The following is a 12,964-nucleotide window of genomic DNA, read 5'->3' as shown; positions in this document are numbered from 1 at the left end:
AACACCTTCTTCTCTGTGTTGGAATTCAGTCTCCCCTTTGTTCTGATCCTTTAGAGCTTAGTTTTTCATCAGGCTTGGAGAGCAGGGATAGTAACACCCTGTGGCAGGGAGCTGAGCTACCAGGTTAAAACACTTAAGTACAGTCCCAGTGCATTTTCAACTCCTTGTAGCCTTGTGCAGTGGATGCTGTTTAGGCTCCCCAATTGCCCAAGATAGTTTCTTCACTTTAACAAATGCAGTTTTTGCCTTCATCCTCTCTTGAAGGCTGTGTACTCAAAGGCTCTGCAGTCAGTAAGCCTCCCCTTACGTCTGCTCCCACTGTTGCACTCTTCCCTCACCCCCCTGCATTGCAAAGCTCTTCAGGAGCTGGGGAGCTCCTCAACTCCTGCCTCAGCAGGGGGACAGAGCTGTTGGTCAGAGGTGGCTCAGGAGGCTGCTGGCCTTAGTGTGGCCTTTATGCTACTTTTCTCCTTCCTCACAGAACAAAACCCTGTAGTTCTGCAACTCTGCTCCACGGTAGAAGCTGTCCAGTATGGTTTGTCAAGCCATACTGGGAGGCCAAGCAATGTGTTTCTGTGGTGACAGCACCTTCTTGTCCAGACTGGAACGTGGGCTTTGCCTGCAGGAGAGAGGCAGTGAGTGCAGAGTGCCATGTCAGCAGCTGGGTGCTAGTGCTGGGGTACTGTAGTATGCAACCCTGAACAGGGGCTCCAGCAGTGTGCCGGCACTGCCTGTCAGCATCTGGTGTGTGACTGCTGCCTTTGCTGGTGGGGTTCCTGAAACTCTGAAATCCAACCCCATGAAATGGGAGGTGTAACCAAAGTCTCCATCAGTTACTGAACCTTTGCCCCCCAGTGTCAGCTTCAGAGGGTTGCTCAGTGCCTCCCTGCTGCGTCACTTCTGACACTAGAACCAGCACAGCTTTTGCTCTTCCCGAAACCTGAATTCTCCCTTCAAAGTGAAAGGTTTCTCTCCTCACTTCCCCTGAGGTTTGCTGGCACTAAAGCTGGCAGTGGCACTAGATAGCAACCTGCTCTGGAAGCAGCTGCAGTACTGCCTCTCACCAGCCTGGGCTGTCGGCAGTAGCCAGTGGGCTGCACCAGGAGCAGCTCTGCAGGGCAGCAGGGTGGTGGCTGCCAGGGCACTTCCGTGGGCATTGGTGGTGTATTTTCAGCCTGCTTTGTCTGGTCTGCCCTGTATGATTTCCCACTTCCCTCGCTTTACAGAAGAACCCAGAGGAGGACAGCTCAGGGAAGACACTCAGCTGGGAACCAGGCCACTTGCTTCTAACCATCTACACCGTCCGCAGCATCGAGCAGCTTCTGCCTTTCTTCAACGTCCTCAGTCAAGTTTTCAACAGCAAAGTGACGAGCAGGTGCGTGGGACACTCAGGGAGCCCTGTCCTTTACCCCAACTGCTTTCCAAGTAAGGACATAAAGATGGAGAACCTCAAGACCTTCTCCAGCAAAGCAAGGCAGAAGATAGAAGAAATGGTGGAGAAGGATTTTCTGGAAGGTGTGGTAAAAACATAAAGCCAGGTGGTGCTGCTCAGCTCCTGTGTGGCGCAGCTCTGGCAGCGAAGCACCGTGCCCTGCCCAGCTGCACAGGATCCTTTTCTTACTCTGTAGGTAACCAACTGCTCTGTGGTGTATTTAAGTTACATATTTGTACATAAGAGAAGAGCTCTGGAGGTGGCCTGAATCAAGTGTAACTGCTGGTGGCTCATATTGATTATGGTGCCTACTCTTTCCAGTCCATGTTTCGTTGTCTCCAGTTCTGTCTTTAAACCAAACAAAATACAAGGTGCACATTTTTTTTCCAGTTTGGTGCCAGTTTATTTGGGAGGTTGCTGCTTTTTGGGGGGGGGGGGGGGTTGGGTTTTAATTAGTATTGTTTTTTCTTTCAGCCTTTGAAAATTGTGCAGGAGTGAAAAGAGGAGTGCAGTGAAAAATACATTTGCCAGAGGTAGCTACTCTGAACTGAAGTAGGCAGCGGGGAGGTATTTGTGTGTTGAACATTGCATCTTCACACTGCTAGGAGCAGGAAGAGCCGGAGAGGCAACCTTGTCTCTGTCCCTTCCCAGATACTGGCACTGCAAATCCCTTTCCAAGCAATGCCTTAATGTCTGAAGTATCTAATGAAGATGACACTGCAAGAACTCCTTTTCCTTACCTGTTTCCCTCTTGATCTGAGGTGAACTGAATGCCCAGCCCCTACTTTCTGCCCACACCCAGATGCTTTCTTGCTGTGGGGAGGTGAGGAGGAGGTTTCCACAGCAGCATGGGGTGCTGCAGCTACTGCCAGCAGTCACCACACAGCTTGAGGCAAAAGCCGTGTGAGCAGAGGGCATGGGGCTGGGACTGCAGGCACAACATGACAGTAACCTATGAAATAAGCTGAGGCAGGGGGCAGAATTCCCTCTGGGCATGATGGAGCCACTACCTGTCAAGAAGTGAGTCAGCTCTAAGTCCCTGCAGCTTCCCGAGCTGGGAAGGCTCAGCAGAGGGGGCACACCCAGCAGCCAGAGCAGCTCGCTAGGAGGTAAGTTGCTAAGAGAGGTCAAGAGTAAGCAGAATAATATTCCAGTAGGTTCTGCTGAGTCCTTTCTACTGAGTGGCCACAGAGCAGGTGGTGCAGAGAGTAACATGAAAAAGAGAAGTCCAATTGTGCATCTGAAGGGCAGTCCTTATATGGGCTGGGGGGGTGCTCCTTTGCCACCAGCCAGGTGGTAAACAGCCAGGGCCACTTCATGGGCGAGGGCATCCGCGGCCTCCTGCGAAGGGGTTAACAGAGTTAGGCTGAGGTCAGCCAGACAAGGTTGGAGCAGGTCACAGAATCATAGAATCAAACAGGTTGGCAGAGCCCTGGAGCAGGCTGCCCAGAGAGGCTGTGGAGTCGCTGGAGACTTTCAAACCCTCGTGGATGCATTCCTGTATGGGCTACCCTGAGTGATGCTGCCTTGGCAGGGGAGTTGGACTGGATCAGCTCTGGCAGTCCCAATCTCTAACATTCTGTGGCTCTGTGGCACCTGCAGAGTATGACCAAAGGCCAAGCCTGGCCACATCCTCCTCCCTCCATCCCCCGCTGCTAGGGAGGTCGTTTAACACCCCTCCCCTGCGGCTGCAGGCCGTGGGAGCTCTGACCTGTGTGTCTGCCTCGGCGTACACCCGCACCACGTCCTCCGTGCCGGAGGGGCGGACGAAGGCTCGAGCCAGCCTGTGCCGCTTCACCAGGGCATCGATCTGCTCCTGCAGCCCCGCGGGGCTGACCGCTCGCCGCTCCGCGTCCGCTGTGCCCACCGCCCGCCTGTCCGCCACCTGCAGCGCGCCAGAGGGACGGGATCAAACACGGCCGAGGGCAGGGGTCTGCACTTCAGCCACAGCAACCCCAAGCAGCACTACAGGCTGGGGACAGAGTGGCTGAGAGCAGCCTGGCAGAGAGGGACCTGGGGGTGCTGGGAGAGAGGAGCTGAAGAGGAGGCAGCAGTGCCCAGGTGGGCAGCAGAGCCAATGGCATCCTGGGCTGGCTCAGGAGCAGTGTGGGCAGCAGGACAAGGGAGGTTCTTCTGCCCCTGTGCTCAGCACTGCTCAGGCCACGCCTTGAGTGCTGTGTCCAGTTCTGGGCCACTCAATTGCAGAGAGATGTTGAGGTGCTGGAAGGTATTGAGAGAAGGGCAGCAAAGCTGGGTAGGGGCCTGGAGGAGAGGCTGAGGGAGCTGGGGGTGTGCAGCCTGCAGAAAGAGGAGGCTGTGCTGTGCTTCCCTGAAGGGAAGCTGTAGCCAGGTGGGGTTGGGCTCTTCTGCCAGGCACCCAGGGACAGAAGAAGGGGACCTAGCCTCAAACTGTGCCAGGGCAGGTTCAGGCTGGATGTCAGGAGGAAGTTGTTGGCAGAGAGAGTGATTGGCATTGGAATGGGCTGCCCAGGGAGGTGGTGGAGTCATAGTCCCTGGAGGTGCTGAAGCAAAGCCTGGCTGGGGCACTTAGTGCCATGGTCTGGTTGCTGTGTCTAGCAGAATGCCACCACCTGGAACCCTGTTCTGGTTAAGCTCTTCAGCTGAATGCAGAAGAGGACAGAGAAGAGCGAGCTTGAATCACAGAAGCACAGAATTAACCAGGTTAGAAAAGGCCTCTAAGATCAGAGTCCAACCTATCACCTAACAAACACCTCCTCGTTAACTAATCCATGGCACTAAGTGCCTCATGCAGCCTCCAGTATTCAATGTATACAAAGTGGCACAGCAGCCAGAGCTGTCCAGCAGGCAGGAGCCTTAGAGGAGCATTTTTCTAATCTGAAAGTTAGGAGAGCACCTCCAAGGCAAAATGTGAACTGTCTGGGGCAGCTTTCCCACCCAACAGAGTTGGCTTTTGTCACACTTTAATGTTAGTGCAAGCAAAATTCCAGACCCCCCTCTCTGGGCTGCTTCATGGCTTGTTTGGCCTCCTCCTGCCCTTTCTTGGGCTGTTTGGGGTTTGAAATAAAGCTGTGCTGAAGCTGTGCAGGCAGGAGATGCTGCCAGCAGGGCTCCAGGAGGCAGCCTGCTCTGTGGCTCACCTGAACTTTGAGCAGCCGGTTTGGAAGGTCGGTGTAGATGGCATCCCACTGCTGCACACTCAGCCCTTTCAGAGCCAGGATTGCTTCAATTACTAACATGTCTGAGACTGCATCACCGACTGTCTGTTGAAGACAGAGGAGAGAAAGCAGCGCTGAAGGCACGATTTGATCAGTGAGCTTCCAGCTGCTGACAGTGGAAATGCCACCAGGCTGACTTGCCTCAGTCTGAGAGCCTAAGGTCAGCAGCTGTTGGTCTGCTCTGGGTGATGATTTGTTTTTCCCTCATTTCCACGCTGCCCCTGTGCTCAGAACAGCAGCAGCAGCAGCACACCTGCAGAGCTCTGCCAGAAGCTCTGCTAGGCTTCACCTCTCCTAAGGAGGACAAACACCTGCCCTCCACTCTGGGCTCAGAATGCTTTCAGGCCTGTGACCTATGACTTGGCACTGCCCCAAGTGAGCAATGCCTGTGCTGTGGCATGGAGCACCAAGCTGTGTGCTCATGGGCGCTGGCACACCCCCATCCTCCCACAGCACACAGCTGGGTGAGAAATAACAAACAGACCACTTGCTGTCGAATCAGGAGCAAGTCACACCCTGTCACTAGCTTCCCAAGTCAGCCCTCTCCCTCTCTGGGTCTGAAGCCAGAGGACTGAGCCAGCCAGAAGCATTCTGCATCCCCTCATGATGTACCTACGTGGTTCTGAAGATGTTCCTGCCCTTTTCCTCACAGCTCCTCCTACCACAGCCCCATCCTTACTTCCTGCTCCAGCAGTCCCTGGCAGCAGCAGGTACTCACAAGGAGCCAGCCCTGTCACTGGCACCATGGTGCTTTGTTTCCCTCACTTCTCACCTGATTAATAAGGTCAATCATGTTTCCAAGCACCTTTGCTGCGTCTCTTTTCTCAGCATCCTTCTCCTCTTTTGCCAGTTGTCTGATTTTAGTTTCAGCAGCTTTACTAAATAATACCTGCAATAAAAAGGGAAGACCTTGTCAAGACCACATCATGATCTAGGAAGTGCCTTTTCTCATTTAAGCCCAAATAACTACCATTAAGGTTTGCTACCTTGAATTCATCTAAGCACAGAGGGGTTGGTAGCAATGCTATGATAAAGACAGGAGGGGTAAACAAGTCTGCTCTCAATCAGGGAGAGAAAAACCTTGTTTGTAAATGGAAGCAGAAAGTGAAGAGGCCTCCTCCAGCCCATACTGGCTGATCTTCATGCATTAAGTGCTTGTACTTACTGTACCGTGCCCATTTGCCTCAAAGTAAACACCAACATCGAACTCCTGAGCCTTGTGGTGCAAATGTTTCACTCCTGTTTTGACACAGTGCACAGGGACCTGCAGCCCAAGGATATTCAGAGAAGGGAAACAGGGTCAGAGCTTGCCCTCAGCAGAACAGGAACTGCAGGTGAAGCACCAGGAGCTGTGCACCAGCCCAGGCAGACTCTCATATCTCACAACTACTGACTCCTCACAGCTAAAATTATCCACTGTGCCTGCAGATCTGCTTCAGAAGGTTTGGTTTATTCACGTGGAAATAAAGGCTGCTTGTATAAACCACTCTAACCCCAAGAACACCTCACTTCCTTCCCTGATCTTGGGGAACACCAACCTGCACCACCACCTTAGCACTGCTCTGGTAGCGAACACTGCACAGCCCAGCCAGGCAGCGGCTGAGCAAACAGCTTTCACTGGGGCATAAAGGCCTCAGGCTGGCCCAGGAGTAACGAGGGATTGTGTTTAACTTTTGCCACACGTTTTCAAGTTATGTGACTGGAATTTTTCAGCTTTACTCCCTTGCAGCTCCTTTACCACCTCTGCTATGAGGACAGGCTGTGTAGCCTGGAGAAGAGAAGGCTCTGGGCAGACCTGGTAGCAGCCTGCCACTGCCTGAAGGGGGCTACACGAAGGCTGCACAGAGACTGCCTGCAAAGGGCTGCAAGAACAGGATGAGAACAGAGCAGATTCAGACTGGATGTTAGGAACAGGTTCTGCAGCATGAGGCTGCTGGAACACTGCAACAGGTTGCCCAGGGAGGTGGTTGTGGCCCTATGCCTGGAGATATTCACGGTGAGGCTGGAGAGGGCTGTGAGCAACCTGCTCTAGTTTAGGCTATCTCTGCTGAGTGCAGAGGGGGTTGGACTGGGTGAGCTCTGGAGGTCCCTTCCATGCAGACCATCCCATGATTCTGGGAAGACTTCAGCAGGGTTGACAGAACCATTTCTTTCAGCCTAGTCCAAACTCTCCTAGCAGTGGTACTGCAGTAGCCTGCACCTGAAAGGCAAACCCAGTGGCAGCAAAGAGCAGAAGGGCTGGAGCCTACCTTCAGTGTCTCCTGCAGGTAGTGCGTGGAGCTGCCGTTGGCGTACGCCGTCTGCACCACTGCCAGCGCAGAGCTCTGTCCCACCTGAGCAAACCAAGAGACAGCTCTGCTGCTGCCCAGCAGGCACACAGCCACACCAGCAGCATCAACACGGGGCTAAGCACAACTCATAGACACACGTTCTCCTCCAGGCACTTGAACCTCCTGAGCAGCAGAAGGCACTGGCTCCTGGAGCACTTCTATTGTCCAAGACCCTATGAAAGTCCATGCCCAGGTCTCTCTGATCATGTTTTGGTATCTGGCTGGGAGCAGCCATCTGAACTCGAAGCTTTCCCAACTCCTTTTGCAGATTCAGCAAGCTCAGTGCACTTGGCAGCACGTGAGGCCACATACACAGGCAGCACAGGCAAAGCAAGCCAAGGCTGAGGCACCCCAGGGTCTCCTCACTGGCCAGCTCTGACACAGGTTAAGGGATGAGCTGGTCTCAGACAAGAAAGGTAGGTGCCTCATCTAGCTTTAGTACCACAGACACCAGGTCTGAGGATGTGTGAGGAAGAAAAGCTTTTTCCCCTCTGTCCCCTGTGGGGAGAGGACACTCTGTAGCTCAGTGGGTCTGGAATGATGCCATGCCAAGCCCTAGCCACAAGCAAACTCTCATGCAAATAGAGTGCCCAGTGGCACAGAACTGATCTCTTTTTAAACTGGGGTCACTTTAGGCAGAGGTAGGGAGACCACAAACCTTACAAACTGCCATGGCAGCCCTAGGCTATTTACAAATCAAAGTGCCAACCTTCATTTCATCTTAGAGTTACCTTGGCAAGAAGTTCTTTAAGGAAGATACTAATCAAAGTTGCTATTTTATCTCCATCAATCAGGTGAAAATGGCCACTTGTGTCCTCGTAGTAATAGACAATTCTGTCTGCATCACCATCAAACGAGCAGCATCTCTCGTTGGGCTTCAGGTCCAGCCCTAGTGCACAAAGTCAGGAATGCAACTTAGAGGCACAAAAAGATACAAAACGTTCACATTAGTCCCACAGTGCGCAGAAAGTCAATCAGGCTGGGGCAGAGGAGAGCTACAGAGCCACCCCACCTGAGTTTCACAGAATCACTCAGACATGCAGGCTGGCACAGCCCCTCAGGAGCACCAAGTCCAACCCAGAACCCTGCTCTACAAGATTCACCTTCAACCATAGCCCCAAGCACCATATCCAAACCACCCTGAAACACAGCCAGGCTGGGGGACTCCACCACCTCCCCAGGCAGCTCATTCCACTCCCTCACCACTCTCTCCATCAAACCCTCCCCAGGCTCAGCTTGAGGCCATTCCCCCTTGTTCTACCTCCAGTTCCCTGTGAGCAGAGCCCAGCAGCAGCCTCTCCACAGTGTCCCTTCAGGTAGCTGCAGCCAGCAATGAGCTCTGCCCTCAGCCTCCTCTGTTCCACACTGCCCAGCTCCAGCTCCCTCACTCTCCTCAGCAGATTCACTCTCCAGGCCCTTCACAGCAGGATATAACATTACTATGTACCTCTAGGAGCTTTCTGGTTGACTTTCACAAAGTCTGCACCACAGAGGTGATTGAGTTTCTCCTTGGTTCCATCATTGTACAGGTGAATTAGCACCTCCTTTGGAAAGTAGGGCTCCATCTCTGACAGCTTCAGGGCTCCTATTCCATTGGCACAGTCAACCTTCAGGTGCCTCTGATGCTCTCCAGAGCTGGGAGCCTTAGGGGAAGAAGAGGCAAAGTGAACTCATCCCCTAGTGAAACCACCCCTAGAAGCATGCCGAAGTGAAAAGTTCAGAGCCAGAGAGGCTAACAAAGAGAAGCTACTACTTTTGTACATGGGCATGGAGCAGCAGCAGCCAACATTCACCTGCTTCATCAGCTCTGTGAAAGCTCTGGACAGCTTTTCATAATAGCCTTCCAGCGTTGCTCTGCCATACTGCCCCTGGGTGTTCTGACAGCAGACCAGGTAATGCAGCTGTGGTGTTGTCACCAGACCATAGTCTACACAAAATAAAGGCACAATCTTCACAAACAGAACACTGAATTAATTCCCCCTCAGAAGCTGTACAGCAGCTGCTCCTCTACAACAGATAAATGCAGTGCAAGAGACTCGTGGTGTCTTTCAAATGGAGTTATGGAAAGATGGAAGACTCCCTGCTTGTGTTAAAGCCATGCAGCTGCCCCTGAAAGACTGTCACAAGGGGAGGTGGAAATGGTGTCTGTCAGCTCTACCTAACAGTCATGTTTCCATAACAACTTGAAATCAGACTAGAATTAGGGTTTAACATACCGTGGTACTGGCCACCTAGAACAGAGATGCCATCTACTACTGCCTGGGAAAGCTGCTCGCTGCTTGGCCTGGAAAACAACAGATACAAACACTGACCTTTGAGAAGACAGCTGTGCTGGAGCTGGGGAGGCAGCACGTGTGGAAGAACTCATGGGTTTAAACTTGAAGAGGGGAGATTTAAACTAGATGTTGGGAAGAAGTTGTTTGCAGTGAGGGTGGTGAGACACTGGCACAGGTTGCCCAGGGAGGATGTGGAGCACAGAAGCACAGAGTAAGATCTTTGACCCCATTCTGTGCTTCTGTGCTCCACAGGCTCCCTTGAGGTGTTCAAGGCCAGGCTGGATGAGGCCTTGAGCAAACTGTTCCAGGAGGAGGCGTCCCTGCCTATGGCAGGGGGTTGGAACTGGCTGAGCTTTGATGTCTCCTCCAACCTAATCCATTCTATGATTCTGTAGAATCAAAGCTTCCTCTCACTAGGCTTAGATTCAGTTTGAAGAAATCCACACCTTTAGGTACTGTAGGCACCTCCCAACACGGAAGTTTTAAAGCCACCACTCCAGAGAATTGCAGAGACAAATAAACTACTGAACACACACAGACACAGGTCAGAAACAGTGCCAGGAGCTCACAGAGCCACATGGATTCATGGAATGTTAGGGGTTGGAAAGGACCCCACCTGGAGTGCTGCATCCAGTTCTGGAGCCCCTGGGACAAGAGGGATATGGAGGTGCTGGAAGGGGTCCAGAGAAGGGCCACAAGGAGGAGCAGAGGGCACCTCTCCTGTGGAGACAGACTGAGGCAGTTGGGGCTGTTCAGTCTGGAGAGGAGAAGGCTCCCAGGTGACCTTCTTGTGGCCTTCCAGTATCTGAAAGGGGGCTACAAGAAATCTGAGGAGGGACTTTTTAGGCTGTCAGAGAGTGACAGGACTGGGGGAAATGGGTAGATTCAGCCTGGAGGTTAGGAAGAAGCTGTTCAGCATGAGGGTGGCGAGAGCCTGGCAGGGGTTGCCCAGGGAGGTGGTGGAAGCCTCATCCCTGGAGGTGTTTAAGGCCAGGCTGGATGAGGATCTAGACAGCCTGATCTAGTGTGAGGTGTCCCTGGGCATGGCAGGACGGCTGGAACTGGCTGATCCTTGGGGTCCCTTCCAACCCTGACTGGTTCTATGAATGTTCATCCAGTCCAAGCCCCATGCCAGAGCAGCACTGTCTAGAGCAGATGACACAGGAAAGCATCCAGGCAGCTCTTGAATATCTCCAGAGAGGGAGTTCCCATAGCTGTCAGGGAACACAACACAGCAACAGCAATGGAAAAGGTTGCTATAACCACAGATTAATGGGTAGCAGAGTAGGCACTAAAAAACACCCCACAACTCTGGCTGCAGGGGGCCAAACATCCCAGCCCACCAGCAACCAAAACCTTAACCCTTCCACAACAGCAGCATGCACTCTGTCATCACCTGGTGTCTCTGCCAATGAAAACTGAAGCATCTTTGTGCTGGTTCACTGCTGCTTTTTGGCAGATCTCTGTTATGACACTCTGGAGCTCCTCCTCCTCTGCATTTGCCAGTTGTGTGGCATACTCTTCCCAGGAAGGGTGCAGCATTTCTCCAAGAGGATCCACCAGCTTTACACCATTGTCTTCCTTAGAAGAAAAACAAAACAAAAGAAGATGGAATCATAGAATCAACCAGGTTGGAAGAGGCCTCCAAGATCATCCAGTCCAACCTAAAAGTAGAACATTTAAACCCCCTGACAGTTTAATCAGATTGTGTCTTTAAATGTGAAGCACTTCTGGGAAGCAACAGTAAAGACTTTGTCCAGAGGCCACCAAGATGCTGAGGGCTGCAGCAGCTCTGCTCTGAGCACAGGCTACAAGAGTTGGGGCTCTGCAGCCTGCAGAAGAGAAGCTTCGAAGAGACCTTGGAGCGGCCTTGCAGGATCTGAAGGGGGCTGCAGGAGGGCTGGGGAGGGACTATTGACAAGGTCTGGTCATTGCAGGATGAGGAGGAATGGGTTTGAACTGGCAGAGGGGACACTGAAACTGATGTTAGGAAAGGGCTGTTTGCAGTGAGGGTGGTGAGACACTGGTGCAGGTTGCCCAGGGAGGTGTTCAAGGCCAGGCTGGATGAGGCCTTGAGTGACCTGTTCCAGTGGGAGGTGTCCCTGCCTCCGGCAGGGGGCTGGAACTGGCTGATCCTTGAGGTCCCTTCCGACCTAAACCGTTCTATGATTCTATGTTCTAAACAGGTCCAAGTGCCTTCAAGATCTGGTCTCCTGGTGCCACCAAGAGCTCTGATCCCACCAGACTGATTCCATCCACTTGCCTGTTGAAGGACAAAAACGATTCCTTACTTCAGGATTGTGAGATGCAGTAACCATGACACCAACAGTCGCCGCCACGGCTCTGGACCTGAGAACTGCCAGCAGGCCCATGCGGAACATGATGTGGTCAAGCTGCTGGGCCCTGGCACGGAACCCGGCGGTGCCATACTGCAGAGCAAGGCCAGGGGGCTTAGGGTGCAACGCTGAGGAGTTCTTAAGGGCTTCCAAATCCATCTCTGCGGAAGAAAGCAACACAGACAGGAGCGGCAGAGCCGAGTCGTGAGCACTCATTTGATGTGCTGTGCTTGATTTCATTTTGAAGCCCAGGGACACCGCAAACCATTCCCACCTGTGCTGGTTCGAGGCTAATTGGAATGTTTCAATGGGAGGAGATGATAGGCTGTGAAAAGGAAACAATGCCGATGGCTGCTGCACCCGCAGGTTCGCTGAGACGTATAAAAGCCAGGGGACAAACGCCTCAGCGTTTGGTGCCTGTGTCTTCCTCCCTGGGCTCCTGCTGCTCTGCCTGGACCTGCGTAACCCAACCAACCCTTCTGCCTCTGACCGCGCTCGCCGATCGCCCCAGCTCCCCTTGCGGTAAGGTAGGCTCTGGGGTAAGGGCCTGGGATCAGACAGAGCAGAGCTCCCGCGGGGCACCGGCTCCTTCCCGCGGCTCGGCTGGTACTCGGGCACGGCGCCACCCGAGAGCTTGCGAGCTCGCAGCAGCCTGCCCGCCTGCCCGACCTCCCTCCCGCTTCAGGTCCCGGCCGCCGGAGGGGCGCCCCCAGCAGCGTCCCCTGGCTGCCCCGCTGGCTCCGCCGGGCTGCTCCGCACGGCCCCGCCTCGCCCCGGCCACCTGCGGCGCGGACAGCCGCTGGGCCGGGAACGGCGCTCGCCGCTACGAGAGCCACAGCGCTGCGGGCAGCCGCCCCCGGCAGGGCTGCGAGCCCGGGGCGCGCCCAGCACCGCCACGCAGGCCCAGCACCGCCACGCTGCACCCCCAACCCCCCCCCGCGGCACCCGCTGCCCTCCCCCCCCCGCGGCACCCGCTGCCCACTCGCGGCACCCGCTGCCCACTCGCGGCACCCGCTGCCCACTCGCGGCACCCGCTGCCCACTCGCTCACCTGCTGCCGCCGCCACGCTGCCCTCCCCGTGCCGGCGCGGCCAGGCCCGCTCGGGGCCAATGGCAGGGCGGGCAGGGGGCAGGCACCGCTACGTGGCAGCCGGGGCCGCCTCGCCGCTCGGGGCCGGCAGCAGCACTGGGCCGCGCTGCAGCGCGTTACACCGGGGAGGAGCTTCCGCAGAGGCGAGCCCCGGTCCGTCCGCCAGACTGAGCCCCGGTGGCGCCAGCGCTTACACAGCGCCTCCGGCGCCGCGCAAAGGCTGCGGCGGTGCCGGCGCAGCGGCGGCCACAGCTGCCCGCGGAGAGGAGCATGGCGGCACCGGGCGGCACCGGCGCTGCCTGCC

General features: G+C 54.7%; 2 protein-coding genes across 9 annotated transcripts in view; one reads left to right on the top strand and one right to left on the bottom strand.

Moving 5' to 3' along the window:
• The window catches only part of DOP1A (DOP1 leucine zipper like protein A), a 65,780-nt gene extending 63,959 nt beyond the window's left edge, over nt 1-1,821 (top strand). For all 7 annotated transcript variants that reach the window (XM_064169263.1, XM_064169264.1, XM_064169261.1 and 4 more), the window contains one exon: nt 1,227-1,821. In XM_064169263.1, coding sequence (XP_064025333.1) covers nt 1,227-1,532 — 306 coding nt within the window. In that variant the 3' untranslated portion in view covers nt 1,533-1,821. The remainder of the gene's footprint in view (nt 1-1,226) is intronic.
• On the bottom strand, nt 1,811-12,657 carry PGM3 (phosphoglucomutase 3). Of its 2 annotated transcripts, none has more exons than XM_064169269.1 (13): nt 12,622-12,657; nt 11,527-11,732; nt 10,632-10,816; nt 9,176-9,243; nt 8,753-8,886; nt 8,407-8,602; nt 7,691-7,848; nt 6,879-6,962; nt 5,795-5,893; nt 5,402-5,518; nt 4,552-4,674; nt 3,144-3,317; nt 1,811-2,773 (listed from the first exon to the last, which is right to left on the bottom strand). In XM_064169269.1, the coding sequence occupies exons 2-13, from the start codon at nt 11,728-11,730 to the stop codon at nt 2,687-2,689; spliced, it is 1,629 nt and encodes a 542-aa protein (XP_064025339.1). In that variant the 5' UTR covers nt 11,731-11,732; nt 12,622-12,657; the 3' UTR covers nt 1,811-2,686. The 2 variants fall into 2 exon arrangements, with proteins under 2 accessions (XP_064025339.1, XP_064025338.1); XM_064169268.1 differs by lacking the exon at nt 12,622-12,657 and adding an exon at nt 11,846-12,228.
• Nucleotides 12,658-12,964: the final 307 nt, after the last annotated feature.

Source organism: Pogoniulus pusillus, chromosome 31 (genome assembly GCF_015220805.1).
Source record: "Pogoniulus pusillus isolate bPogPus1 chromosome 31, bPogPus1.pri, whole genome shotgun sequence".
Lineage (NCBI taxonomy): Eukaryota > Metazoa > Chordata > Aves > Piciformes > Lybiidae > Pogoniulus > Pogoniulus pusillus.
The sequence above is the reverse complement of the archived record's forward strand: the minus strand, read 5'-3'. Positions and strand labels throughout refer to the sequence as shown.

Bases quoted from the DNA above. Each gene is read 5' to 3' on its own strand.
- PGM3 (XM_064169269.1), bottom strand. From the start codon at position 11,730: ATGGATTTGGAAGCCCTTAAGAACTCCTCAGCGTTGCACCCTAAGCCC. The intron at 10,817-11,526 runs GTAAGGAATCGT...TTTTCTTCTAAG, and splicing joins CTGCATCTCACAATCCTGAA to GAAGACAATGGTGTAAAGCT. The intron at 9,244-10,631 runs GTGATGACAGAG...GTTGTTTTCCAG, and splicing joins TTCATTGGCAGAGACACCAG to GCCAAGCAGCGAGCAGCTTT.